General features: G+C 40.3%; 1 protein-coding gene across 1 annotated transcript; it reads left to right on the top strand.

Moving 5' to 3' along the window:
- The first annotated feature begins 7,491 nt into the window (after window positions 1-7,491).
- Window positions 7,492-8,889, top strand: LOC118856661 (60S ribosomal protein L4-like). Its single transcript, XM_036767080.1, is given in 1 exon segment — window positions 7,492-8,889. A coding segment is annotated over 1 exon segment (1,290 nt). The 5' UTR covers window positions 7,492-7,506; the 3' UTR covers window positions 8,797-8,889.
- The last annotated feature ends 5,195 nt before the right edge of the window (window positions 8,890-14,084 follow it).

Raw genomic sequence — 14,084 nt, 5'->3', positions numbered from 1 at the left:
AGAAGTCAACAAAGTCAAAGAGCCTTCATCAAAAGCCTCCAAGAAAGATATGAATTGGGCTCAGGCCATGGAAGAGCTCAAAACACATTTGGAAAAACAAGTAAGAGAAGTAGAGGAAAAATTGGGAAGAGAAATGAGAGTGATGCAAGAAAACCATGAAAAACAAGTCAATGACTTGCTAAAGGAGACCCAAAAAAATACTGAAGAAAATAACATCTTAAAAAATAGACTAACTCAAATGGCAAAAGAGCTCCAAAAAGCCAATGAGGAGAAGAATGCCTTGAAAGGCAGAATTAGCCAAATGGAAAAGGAGGTCCAAAAGACCACTGAAGAAAATACTACCTTAAAAATTAGATTGGAGCAAGTGAAACCTAGTGACTTTATGAGAAACAAAGATATCATAAAACAGAACCAAAGGAATGAAAAAATGGAAGACATTGTGAAATATCTCATTGGAAAAACCACTGACCTGGAGAATAGATCCAGGAGAGATAATTTTAAAATTATTGGACTACCTGAAAGCCATGATCAAAAAAAGAGCCTAGACATCATCTTTCAAGAAATTATCAAGGAAAACTGCCCTGATATTCTAGAACCAGAGAGTAAAATAGAAATTGAAAGGATCCACCTATCGCCTCTTGAAAAAGATCCCAAAAAGAAAACTAGGAATATTGTTGCCAAATTCCAGACCTCCCATATTGCAAGCAGCCAGAAATAAACAATTTGAATATTGTGGAAACACAATCAGAATAACACAAGATCTAGCAGCTTCTACATTAAGGGATCAAAGGGCTTGGAATATGATATTCCAGAGGTCAAAGGAGCTAGGATTAAAACCAAGAATCACCTACCCAGCAAAACTGAGTATAATGCTCCAAGGCAAAATATAGATTTTCAACAAAATAGAGGACTTCCAAGCTTTCTCAAAGAAAAGACCAGAGCTGAATAGAAAATTTGACTTTCAAATGCAAGAATCAAGAGAAGCATGAAAAGGTAAACAAGAAAGAGAAATCATAAGGGACTTACTAAATTTGAACTGTTATGTTTACATTCCTACATGGAAAGATGATGTGTGTAATTCAGGAGACCTTTCTCAGTATTAGGGGAGTTGAAGGGAATATAGATAGAGGGCACAGGATGAGTTGAATATGAAGGGATGATATCCAAAAAAATGAAATAAATTTAAGGGGTGAGAAAGGAATATATTGAGAGAGGGAGAAAGGGAGAGATAGAATGGGGTAAATTATCTCACATAAAAGTGGCAAGAAAAAGCAGTTCTGTTGGAAGGGAAGAGGGGGCAGGTGAGGGGGAATGAGTGAATCTTACTCTCATTGGATTCGACTTGAGGAGAGAATAACATACACACTCAATTGGGTATCTTGCTCCACAGGAAAGTAAGGGGAAGGGGATAAAAAGGGGGGATGATAGAAGGGAGGGCAGATGGGGAGGAGGTAATCAAAAGCAAACACTTTTGAAAAGGGACAGGGTGAAGGGAGAAAATTGAATAAAGGGGGACAGGATAGGATGGAAGGAAATATAGTTAGCCTTTCACAATATGAGCATTGTGGAAGTGTTTTGCATAATGATACATGTGTGATCTATGTTGAATTGCTTGCCATCCTAGGGAGGGTGGGTGGGAAGGGAAGAGGGGAGAGAATTTGGAACTCAAAGTTTTAAAAGCAGATGCTTAAAAAAATTAAATTTTTTTTTTGCACGCAGCTGGGAAACAAGATATATAGGGAATGGGGCATAGAAATCTATCCTGCCCTACAGGAAAGCAAGGCAAAAGGGGATGGGGGGAATGGGATGAAAGAGGGGAGGGCTGACTGGGGAATGAGACAATCAGAATATATGCCATCTTGGAATGGGGGGAGGGTAGAAATGGGGAGAAAATTTGTAACTCAAAATCTTGTGGAATTCAATGTTGAAAACAAAAATATTAAATAAAATATATACAAAGAAGTGAGTCAAGGGGTTGTCCCTTTAATTAAAAAAAAATCAAACTGGGAGGGTAAGACCATGAAGGTCTTTTCCTCTCCCCTTACCTGAGAGTATTCTGCCCAAAACAAGGTACATTTTGTTGGCTGAAAGCTGCCTCCTTAACCTAACTGGCTAGATCTCTTTCTCAAAGATCAAACCTTAAACCCATTTCCCTCTGGAGCTCATAGATTGGACAACAATATGTTCCTGCCCAAGTACCACTTAATGGCTATTTTTTGGGCCCTCCTAGCTCAGAGTGAATGTAAATAGTAACTTTCTTTTGGCCAGCAATCCTGAGGGTCTCCCCCACCCAGAATATATATTAAGACTCTATAGGCATATGGACAATTTATACGTGTGTATATGTATATGTGGGCATGTGTGTATACACATGTGGTGTCCCAAAAGTCATAGTGCAGTTTTAAGGTTAAAAACTATACTGGGACTTTTGGGATACTGTGTGTGTGTGTGTGTGTGTGTGTGTGTGTTTCCCGCAGTGGATTTAGTGCTGTGCTATGAGCACATAGGCTGCTCCATAAATGGAAATGGATTGTCCCTGGTTTTATGTAATGGGGGGCACCAGGGGGTCTCTGGGAACAGACCTGAGATTACAAGAAAAGTGGACTTGAGAATGTGGCCTTTTTTTTTACACCACTTGTCCCACTTAGAATTATAAAGGATGTAAGGAATACCAGATGAGAGAAATAATAAGAATAAATAGAGGGTCAGAAGGAAAGAAAGGCATTCTGGTGTAGTGGAGAGAATACGGTGTGGGGAGTTAGGAAGTTCACTAGCTCTCCAGATTTCTCCACCATCCTCAGGCAGCCTTCTCACCTGGAAGATGTCCTCTACTCTGGGGGCCTCGTCCTCTGATTGGTGGATTCCTCCTGGATCTTCCATTTTGAGGAAGGGTCCAGACCAGCTCCATGCCCACTCCTTCACTCCTCTCCCAGCTCCATGGCCAAGTCTCTGGCCCTCCCCCTCTTTTCCAGCTCCCTTTTATGTCATCCTCCATTAGAATATAATCTCCTTGAAGGCAGGGACTGTCATTCTTTCTTTCTGTTTGTATTTGTATTCCCAGCACTCAGCATATTGCCAGGCCCATGGTGAGTACTTAATAAATGCTTGCTCACTTGACACTAAGGAGCTGTGTGACCTTGGGCACTTAACCTGACTGAGTCAGTCACTAGCACTATAAGTTATGGATGGGCTAAAATCTGCATCAGTGGGGTGACTTCTGATTTCGGGAATACCTGTACTGATAAGATCACAGGTCCTGGTGCACTGACCTGAGGGGAAAAGCAGGCCAGGTCGTTCAGTTATGCAGCCAGGCCAGCCTTGGTAGTGGAAAGCATTTGCTGATTGGACTTAGCATCCAGGAGACAACCAATCCATACTGCTTCTTTGAAGAGCTCAATGGTGCAATGAGAGAAGGCAGAATTCAATTAGACTCAATACCACCAAGGTGTGTTAATCAACTACTCCTGTAATTACAAAGGCAAGAGGCAGCCTGCTATACTGGGGAGAAGGTTGGCTTCAGAATCAGGGACGGAGATCAGCATTCAAATTCTGCTTCTGACATGTACTGGCTGCATGGCCCTGGGCAAATCCGGAGTCAGGGGACAGGGGTTTGAACTCATCTTAGGATGCTTATTGGGGTGGCTAGGTGGTGCAGTGGTTAGAGAGCCAGGCCTGGAGTCAGGAAGGCCTGAGTTCAGATCCAGCCTCAGACACTTACTAGCTATGTGACCCTGGGCAAGTCACTTAACTCTGTTTGCCTCAGTTTCCTCACCTGTAAAATAAACTGGAGAAAGAATGGCAAACCACTCCAGTATCTTTGCCAAGAAAACTCCAAATAGGGTCACGAAGAGTCCAACATGATTTAAACAACTGACCATCACCAACAACAACAATATATGATGCTTATTACTGGTGAGATCGTATTCAAGGCACTTAAACATCCTGGGCCCTATTTCCTAGTATCTAAAATGAGGAGGGTGAACCAGAAGGACTTTAAGATCCATTCCAAGTTTAGACCTATAAAATCTCAGTGTCCCCTGGGCAATGCTTTAAAACCATAAGTCACAGAGCAGGTGATGCCAACCTGCACTGAGTTTAATGAAAAAAGAAAGAGAGGGAGAAAGAAAGAAATAGAAAAAGGAAGAGAGAAAAAAGGAAGGAAGGAAGAGAAAGAAAGAAAGAGGAAGAAAGGAAAAGAAGAAGAAGAAAGAAAGAAGAAAGAAGAAAGAAGAAGAAGGAAGGAAAGGAAGAAAGAAACAAAGAAAGAAAAATATGTCAAACACTGCCAACCCCCAGCTTCTCTCAGAGGAAGCCTGACAGGTCCTTTGTACCTCTTTCTGCAAATGAGTTGGCAACCTAGTGTGGCAGGAAGTATACTGAGCTGAGAGCTGGGACATCTTGTTTCTAGTCTTGGCTCTGCCACAAACCAGGCAGGTGACTATCAGTGTCCTGGGGACTGATTCTTAGAATCACAGGATTTTTTATTTAGAGCAGTTCTTTTTGTGGTAAATTGGAAAAAATGGAAACTGAGAAGATGGACATCAACTGGGGAATGACTGAACAATTTATGATATATAAATGTGATGGAATACTGTTGTGCTGTAAGAAATGATGAAGGGGATGGTTTCAGAAAAACCTGGGGAAACTTGTATGCACTGATGCAAAGTGAGGTGAGCAGAAAGAACCAGGAGAACAATTTATATGAGAACAGCAATACTGTAAAGATAATCAACTTTGAAAGACTTAGGAACTCTGATCAATACATTGATCAGTCATATTTCCAAAGGATTCATGATGAAAGTGCTATTCACCTCCAAAGAGGGAGCCGATAGACTCAAAATACAGATGGAAGCATGTTATCTTTTCTTCTCTTCCTTGTTTCCCTCCTTCCTTCTTCCTCCCTCCCTCCCTCCCTCTTCCTTCCTTCCTTCCTTCCTTCCTTCCTTCCTTCCTTCCTTCCTTCCTTCCTTCCTTCCTTCCTTCCTTCCTTCTTTCCTTCCTCCCTCCCTCCCTCCTTTCCTTCTTCCTCTTTCTTCTTGCACATAGCTAATGCAGTAATTTGTTTTACATGACTATACATATTTATAATGGCTTTTATTTTTCTAGCCTTCTAAATGGGTGTGGATATGGGGGAGGGAGAGAAGTAAAAATTGAAAGTAAAAGAAAATTGAATTTAAAAAAAAAGGTTCGTAGAGTTTTTGAGCTAGAAGGGAGTTTAATAAATCATCTCATCTACCCCCTGCCCTGCCCCCTTCATTTTTACAGTTGGATTTGGCTTAGGACCCTGACTCTTCCCATCCCCAAGGCTGCTCTCCCTCTCCGGTTTTCTGAAAGTTCTGTACTTTGTCCCATTTTTATGTTGCTTTCCTCACTTCCTTCCTTGATTAAACAAGTTTCCTTTCAAACATAACTCAGGTGCCACCCCCTACCTGAGGCCTCTTCTCATTTCTTTAGTTTATTAGCACTGTCTTCCCATTGAAAAGACTTGGGATAAACTTCTCTCTGTCCAGGTTCCACTCTTCCCTGTGAAATGTAAACTCCTTGAGGGCAGGAACTGTGGAGTTTTGATCTTTGAATCTCCATAGCCCAGAACAGTGCCTGGCACATAGTAAATGCTCAATGAATGTTTACCCCTGAATTTACTTGGTATCTAGGCAATATTCCTTATGAATTAACACCTTTGGCCCCCTCTGAAAAGCACATCTTCAGTGTGGGGAGAGGCGAAAGGAGTAGGGAATGGAAGCCAGAACTTTGGGAAGATTCTAAAAACACAGAGCATGGATTTTTTCTGAGCTGAATCAATAGGCGAACCTCGAGTAGGAGAGAAAATGAAAACAAATGACTGCCATCTCATTATCCTGTGTGTGATGTGAATTCCTGACCATCTGTTGAGAAAAAACGGTGGACTGCGCTCATTCTATGTCAGTCTGCCTAATGGAGAAGCAGCATCCTACTGGGAAAGGGTGGGATCTGAGTGAAGGAAGAGAAGGTGTAGGTGATATTATGACTGGAGATAACTCCACCCCAACAGCACTGCCCTCCCCAAGCCTCCTCACTGATGTCTGAAACTCCCCGCCCCCCTTATACGGAGAGTCATTCCTTTGGGTTAAGTACTGCTCTCTCTCTCTCGGGCTCACTTTTAAAATGTAATTCCCCGGTCAAAATAGAAAGAAGTAGAAAGGATCTCAGATGCCATCTAATACAACTCAAGCCTAAAAAAGATTTGTCTCTACAATACCCTCAGTGACTGATCATCCAGCCCTCCCTAAAAGATATCTAGAGAGGGCAAACCCATTACCTTCTAAGGCGTCATATTCCACTTTGTGATAGTTCTAATTATCAGGAAGTTTTGTATTGAATTAAGTTGAAATTGGCTTCTCTGAGATTTCTTCCCATTTTTCTAGCCCTGTCTTCTAGGGCCAAGCTGAACAAGTCTACATCTTTCTTCCCCCGGGGGCAACCTTTTGAACACATGAAGACACCCTTCCTATCCTACTTAAGTCTTCTCTATCTGAGCTGAATTTCCCTAGGCCCTTCAGGAGTTCCTCATATAACATGAGCTTCTTGGAGTCCTCTGCCATCTTGATCACTCAAAATGCTTCTAGCTTATCAACACCCTCTTAACACGAGGCATTCAGAACTAAACATACTCCAGATGTGGTCTGATGGAACAAGGGACAATGAGACTCACATCTCCTTCATTCATAATTCAGCCTATGAGCTCATTAGCATTTTTTAACCTCCATTTCATACAATTGACTCATTTTCAGTAGTCCACTAAAAACCTGAAATCCTTTCCAATTGAACTGTTTCTTGCCATGTCAACATTATTCCCATCTTTTGTCATCTTTGCAATTTGCTAGGTGTAAGGTGAAACCTCATGATTGTTAATAGTCTGCAATTCTTCTTTTAAGAACTGTTCATATCCCTTGGACAATGACTTTTGGTTTTATATATTTCTGTTAATTGTTTATATTCCATATCAAGTCATAATCAGATAATTTTTATGCAAAGATTTTTTTCTAGCCAACTGCTTCCCTTCTTAGATATATTAATTTTGTTTACGTAAAAGCATTTTAATTTGATGTAATCAAAATGATGTATCTTTTATAATATGCTTTAAAGTTTTCAAGGTGCTTTACAAATATTATCTCATTTTATCTTCACAATATCCCTGTGTGATCTTATTTACAGATGAGGAAACTGAGGCAAAGTTGAATGACTTGTCTAGGGTCACACAGCTAGTAAACGTTTGAGGTCAGATTTAAACTCACATCTTTCTGACCTCAGGACCAGCCTTCTATCCACTGTACCCTAAGTTACTTCTATCCCTTATTTGGTTAAGAATTTTCCCCCTAGGAATAGTAATTCCCAACCTCAAACTATATTATAAAGCAACAGTAATCAAAACCATTTGGTACTATTTTTAAAATAGTAAAATAGAGTCTTTTCCTGTGGGATCCATCGGGTAGAGAGGAGTGTGGCTCTTACTCTCCGGTACCCGCTATGGCTTGCGTACGTTCCTTGATATCTGTGTACTCTGAAAAGGGGGAAGTATCTGGCAAAAATGTTACCTTGCCTGCTGTCTTTAAGGCTCCTATTCGTCCAGATATTGTGAATTTTGTTCATACCAACTTGAGAAAAAATAACTGTCAACTTTATGCTGTCAGTGAATTAGCAGGTCATCAGACCAGTGCTGAGTCTTGGGGCACTGGCAGAGCTGTTGCTCGAATCCCTCGTGTTCGAGGTGGAGGGACTCACCGCTCAGGCCAGGGTGCTTTTGGAAATATGTGTTGAGGAGGTCGCATGTTTGCTCCTACCAAGACTTGGCGCCATTGGCATCGCAGAGTGAACACAAAACAAAGACGTTATGCCATCTGCTCTGCGTTGGCTGCCTCTGCCCTGCCGGCACTGGTCATGTCAAAAGGTCATCGAATTGAAGAAGTCCCAGAACTTCCTCTGGTGGTTGAAGATAAAGTCGAAGGGTATAAGAAGACCAAGGAAGCAGTTTTGCTGCTTAAGGAGCTGAAGGCGTGGAATGACATCAAAAAGGTCTATGCTTCTCAGCTCATGAGAGCTGGTAAGGGTAAAATGAGAAACCGTCATGGGATCCAGCATTGGGGACCTTGTATCATCTATAATGAAGACAATGGCATTATCAAGGCCTTCAGAAACATTCCTGGTATTACTCTACTTAATGTGAGTAAACTGAACCTTTTGAAACTTGCTCCTGGTGGGCATGTGGGGCGTTTCTGTATTTGGACTGAAAGTGCTTTCCGCAAGTTGGATGACTTGTATGGTACATGGCACAGGCCTGCTACCTTGAAGAGTCACTACAATCTTCCTATGCACAAGATGACCAACACAGACCTTACCAGGATTTTGAAAAGCCCAGAGATCCGGAGGGCCCTCCGTGCACCACGCAAAAAGATTCATCGAGGTGTACTCAAGAAGAACCTACTGAAGAACTTGAGAATCATGGTGAAACTGAACCCCTGTGCCAAGACAATGCGCCGGAATACCATTCTACGCCAGGCTAAGAATCGGAGAATCAGAGAAACTAAAAGAGCTGCCTCACTAAAGAAAATTATGGAGGCAAGGAAAGCAGTAGAGGAGAAAAAGAAGAAGAAGCTTGTAGGTAATAAGAAGGTTGCAGGAACTAAGAAGGTTCCAGGGCAAAAGAAACCAGCAGAAAAGAAGCCTGCAGCAGCAAAAAAGCCTGTGGAAAAGAAGCCTCCAGCTGAAAAGAAACCTGCACAAAAAAAACCTGCAGCTGAAAAGAAGCCTGCAGCATAAATTCCACATATAAGTTTGTTGGGCCACAATCTATTGTGTCAATATTGTGAATTTCTAAAGAATAAATATTCAAAGTGGCTTTGGGAAAAAAAATAGTAAAATAGATCAATAGAACAGATTAGACAAGGGAGAATCAGAAATATTGGAACTCAACTCAGTGTTTGATAAACCTGAAAGTGTAAACTACATAGGAAAGAACTCCCTATTTTATAAGAGTTGCTGAAAAATCTGGAAAGCAGTTTGGCAGCAATTAGGTTTAGACTAACATCTTACACCATATTCTATAATAAACTAAAAATGGATACATGACCTAAGTATCAAAGATCCTACCATAAAAATTAGAAGAGAAACAGATCATTTACCTTTTATAGCTGTGGTAGGAGATGAACTCTTAACCAAACAAGAGATAGAGGTAATTACAAAAGATGAAATAGATACATTTGACTATGTGGAATTAAAAAGCTTTTGCGCAAACAAATACATATAGGATAAAATGAAAAGTGGTAGACTGGGGGAAAAATCTGTGCATCAAATACCTCCATCCAAGGTTTTTATATATCCAAGATATAAACAATTAAGAAATATGTAAGAAAAAAGTCATTGTCCAGTAGACGTGATTGAAGGATATGAACAAAGTTATCAAAAGAATTGCAAACTATTAACAACCGTATGAAAGAATGCTCCAAATCACTAATAATAAGGCAAATGAAAATAAAAGCAACCCTGAGGTTTCAAATCTTACCCTGAAAATTGGCAAAGATGGGAGTAGTAAATGTTGAAGGATGTGTAGGAAGATGGGCACCCTCATGCATAGTTGGTGGAGATGCAAATTGGTACAACTATTACAGAAACTAATTTAGAATTATGCAAAGAATAGGGTAAAACACCCCTATCCTTTGACCCAGAGATTTCTGTGCTATACCCAAGGAGATGCTTGATGAAAATAAAGGCTCCATATACATATATATGTATATATATACATACATATATATGTATATACATACATACATATGTATATATACATATATGTATATACATATATATATATGTATATATACCCCCAAATTTATGGGAACACTTCCTTTGGAACATGGATTGATTGGTTTTGGTGATCTTTTTCTCTTCTTCCTTATTTAAAAAATATTTGATTATAAGGGATAGCTTTCTTGGAGCAATTAGGGGAGGGATACAGGGATAAATCTAGGTGATACAAGACAGAAGATATTTAATAAAGATCTATTTATTTTTAAATTAATTTCATTTATTTTAAATATTTAATTTATTAATTTAAAAATTAGTTGAATTAAAAATTCAACCTCAACCAATAGTTGCAAAAGACATAACATCTGCTTCTCTTCAATTTTTTTAATGGTCTGATCTTTAATATACCCCTGCCTATTGTTACTGACAGGTTGACAAATAAATGCCTCTATAACCCTGAGAAGAGAGTCATAAGCAATCACTGCTCATTTCTTCTTCCTCAAACTGTTACTAGATTATCCCTTAGTTGACAGCACTCGTATATACACAGTCTCATTACTGAGAGGACCTACAGCTTCTCCCTTCTCCTCTTTGCAAAAAGCCTCATATCTAATACTTAACACCAAATGTTCAATAGTTCCTTTCTTTCTCGGGGCATTCTTCTGTAGGGGCAGAGAGGGGTTCTATGGTTCCTTTCTTTTGACATGAGTGATTATCTTTAAGCTATCCTACATTTCAATGTAAAATGAACCATGTTCACTTCCTTTATGTGTTTATTTAGCATGTTCTTAACATCACCAGTATCCCTCTTATCATTGAAATAAGCAAGGTTGTAAAATTTTCAAAATTATGTCTGAGAACTGCTTACTCTTCTGTTATTTCTACTAGCATGGAACACCATTACCATGTACTTAGCAATAATTTGTGATCTAGAATAACTGCCCTTGCCTTTCTGTTGTAATAAGGGCTTGAGAATTGACCTCCATTCAGGGATTTGCAAATTTAGAGGGACAAATGTTCCCTTGAAGCTCTGAGGGCAAGTTGAACTATTGTGATCTTTGAACCAAAAGGGAATTTGAATCACTCCTGGGAATTTTAAGAGATACACAGAGACTGTGATAGAACAAAGAGTGAGAAGGAAGAGATAGCATCCCTAGCCTTACCTTGGACTTAAAATAACTGAATTGGAACATGCTGGCCACACAGGCATAAGAGTGGACAGAAAAAACTGAATGGAGGGCCAAGCTACAGCAGAAAAGAGAGAGACAGAGGGGAGCCACCAGACCTCGAAGATATCTCAGAACAGAGAACTTGGGCTGAGCCTACTGGCTGTACCTAGCACTTCAAGGACTGAGAGAAGTTCTAAAAAAGTCTACTCTTTTCTCAATTCTCTGTGCCTGTCCATTGATATATATACATATATATATATATATATATATATATATATATATATATATATATATATATATATATATATTCTGCTTGTTTCTGTTACAGACATTTTTGCTGTATCTTAAACTTGCCTCAATTATAGAGAGGCCAGGGGGCTTTCTAGAGATACACAAAACTTTAAATTAGGGTAGTGATCCAAATCTATATCTAAATTTAGGAATTTTTCTAACTGGGGGCTCTAAGCTATCATGATTGTACTACTAACTTTTTATCTTTATAAACTACATAAAACACCAGAGGAGTGGACTGAATGGAATTGAGGTTCATCATATTGCCTCTAGGCTAAAAGTAAGCTAATTTTCATAACAGTTGTAGCCAATTAGATCTCCACAGAAAAGCATGGTAAGAAAGAAAGGATACAGATAGTGGTGGGGAACCTGCCACCTTAAGGCCACATGTGGCCTTCTAGGTCCTCAAGAGTAGCCTTTTTACTGAATACAAACTTCACAGAACAAACCTCCTTAATAAAAGGATTTGTTCTGTAAAATTTGGACTCAGTCAAAAGGTTGCACTCAAGGACCTAGAAGGCCATGTGTAGCCTTGAGGCTGCAGGTTCCCCACCCCTGGTACAGACTGAAGAAAAGTTAAATCTCCTAAGGAAGAAACAGAAAAAGCATCCAGCTCTTCCCTGTAGCAGTGGTGTCAAACAAATAGGAATTGGGTCACTAAACCATACATAAGGATTCCTGCTGGCCACATACTAATTTTTAAAAACCACAAATTAACATCATCTATGTTGTGTTGTATTTTTATTTATTTTGTGAGATTTGCATTTAATCAATTAAACTAATTGCATTTAATCTGGTTTGGGCAGTATTGGAATGTGTCGTAGACTGCATGTGACCCCAAGACCTCATGTTTGACATTTCTGTCCTACAGAGAGGAGAGAACATCACTAGCCGAGCGCCAGCCAGGCAACTCTTCATTCCATAACCACATCCAGTGTTGTTTTCCTATATTCATTGGTAAGAATGACTTATAATCAGAGCCCATTTGGCTCTGTCAGTCAAACAGCCTTTATCTGCCATAGCTTTTAGTAACAATCTGAAAAAAGCCTTTATCAGGCTTATAACCTGAAATTGGGAACTATTAGGATTTTCCATAACAGTTTCATTCTTCAACCTCCTGACATATTTCAGAGTTCCCTTCAGTCTTTTCAGATCTCTCCCCACCCCCTCCCTTTGCTTTTATTTTGAAGTTTGGGATTTGTTTATTTGTTTTTATTTTTGAGACTGAATATCCCTATCTCACTTAAGCTGGAAGTACAGTGGCTATTCATGGGCCCCATCCCAATACTGACTAGCAAAAAAGCTTTAAACTGTTCTGTTATTTCTGACCTGTCAGTCAGTCAATAAACATTTATTAAGCCTACCTACTAAGGGCAATGAGATGATGCAGTGGATAGAGCACCGGCCCTGGAGTCAGGAGGACCTGAGTTCAAATTCGGCTTTAGACACTTACTAGCTGTGTGACCCTGGGCAAGTCACTTAAACCCGTTTGTCTCAGTTTCCTCACTTGTAAAATGAGCTAGAGGAGGAAATGGCAAAACCACTGCAGTATCTTTGCCAAGAAAACCTCAAACTGGGTCACGAAGAGTTGGACAACTGAAAACCAAGTGAACACAGTCCAAAGCCCTACTTAGTGCCAGACACTATATTAATAAGAAAAAGGAAACCAGTTCCTGCCCTCAAGGAACTTACTATCTAATGGGGCAAGTTGTTTGGTCTTTTCAGTTGTGTCTGACTCTCACACTGCTGGTTGGTTGTTGTCTGTTCTGGAAGATGACCAAAATGATATCACTATGTAAGAGTCACATTACAGTGAGTCTGATTGTGGCTGATTGGACCAATACAAGCTTGGAAGTCTTTACCACAGGTCGGGCACAAATAATCCACATGAACATTTGGGGTGGATTCTCTAAATTTGTGTATCTTGCATTTCTTTTGAGCTATTTCTATTCTGCTGTGCTCATAGAGCACAGCACCTTCTCTGATGAAGGCACACTATTCTGGAAAGTCCTGTACCAATGTCTACCATGTCACACAATCACTTCCAAATTCACATTTCTACTAAGTGTCTGAGGCCAAATTTGAACTCAAGTCTTCCTGACTCCAGGTCTGGAGTGTGATCCACTGTGCCACCTAGCTGCCTAGAATGGGGGAAGACCACACGCAAAAGAAAGGGACAGTTGAGGAAGGAGAAGGCACTCTGAGTTGGCTCACCCCTTCTTAGGCAGCCTGATGGTCCTCTCTTCCTATATTTTGGTGCCTAAGTTAATGCTGCCAGCCACCCTGTGAACTTTAACCTTACTTTAGCCCCAAACTTCTAAACTCAAGCAATCCACTGTCCTCAGCATCCCCAGTAGGTGAGACTAAAGGCAGGCACCATCATGCCCAGTTGGTCCACCTTTTTAAAAAAGAACACTTATCACCCTTGATAATCTAGAACGTGGGGACATGTCCTTATAACCTCTTTACCTTCTCTTCCAGGAGGGACCCCTGCTCGCATTTTGAACAAACATTGGAGTCACACAGCCCTGACAGAAGAACACCTATGCAGGTCACCACAAAATTCTCCTTGCTCTTCCTACTTTCTGGAAATGAAGTGATGCCTAAAATAGTAGTGAGATGGTAGGATGCATTGAAAGGCATAGAGTCCAAGTCTGGAGAGGGGAAAGTCCAGTTGTACTCTGCTCTGGTCAGGTCACATCTGGAGTATTAAGTTCAGCCCTAGCCACCATCCTTGAAAAAAGACACTGATAATCTGAACATCATCCAGAGGAAGGGGAATGGAATGGTTAAGGTCCCCACAATCATACTATACAAGAAGAAAACTATAGGTGTTTAGCCTAGAGA

This window comes from Trichosurus vulpecula, chromosome 1 (assembly GCF_011100635.1).
Source record: "Trichosurus vulpecula isolate mTriVul1 chromosome 1, mTriVul1.pri, whole genome shotgun sequence".
Lineage (NCBI taxonomy): Eukaryota > Metazoa > Chordata > Mammalia > Diprotodontia > Phalangeridae > Trichosurus > Trichosurus vulpecula.
Note: the sequence above shows the minus strand (reverse complement) of the source record. Positions and strands in the feature narration are given on the sequence as shown.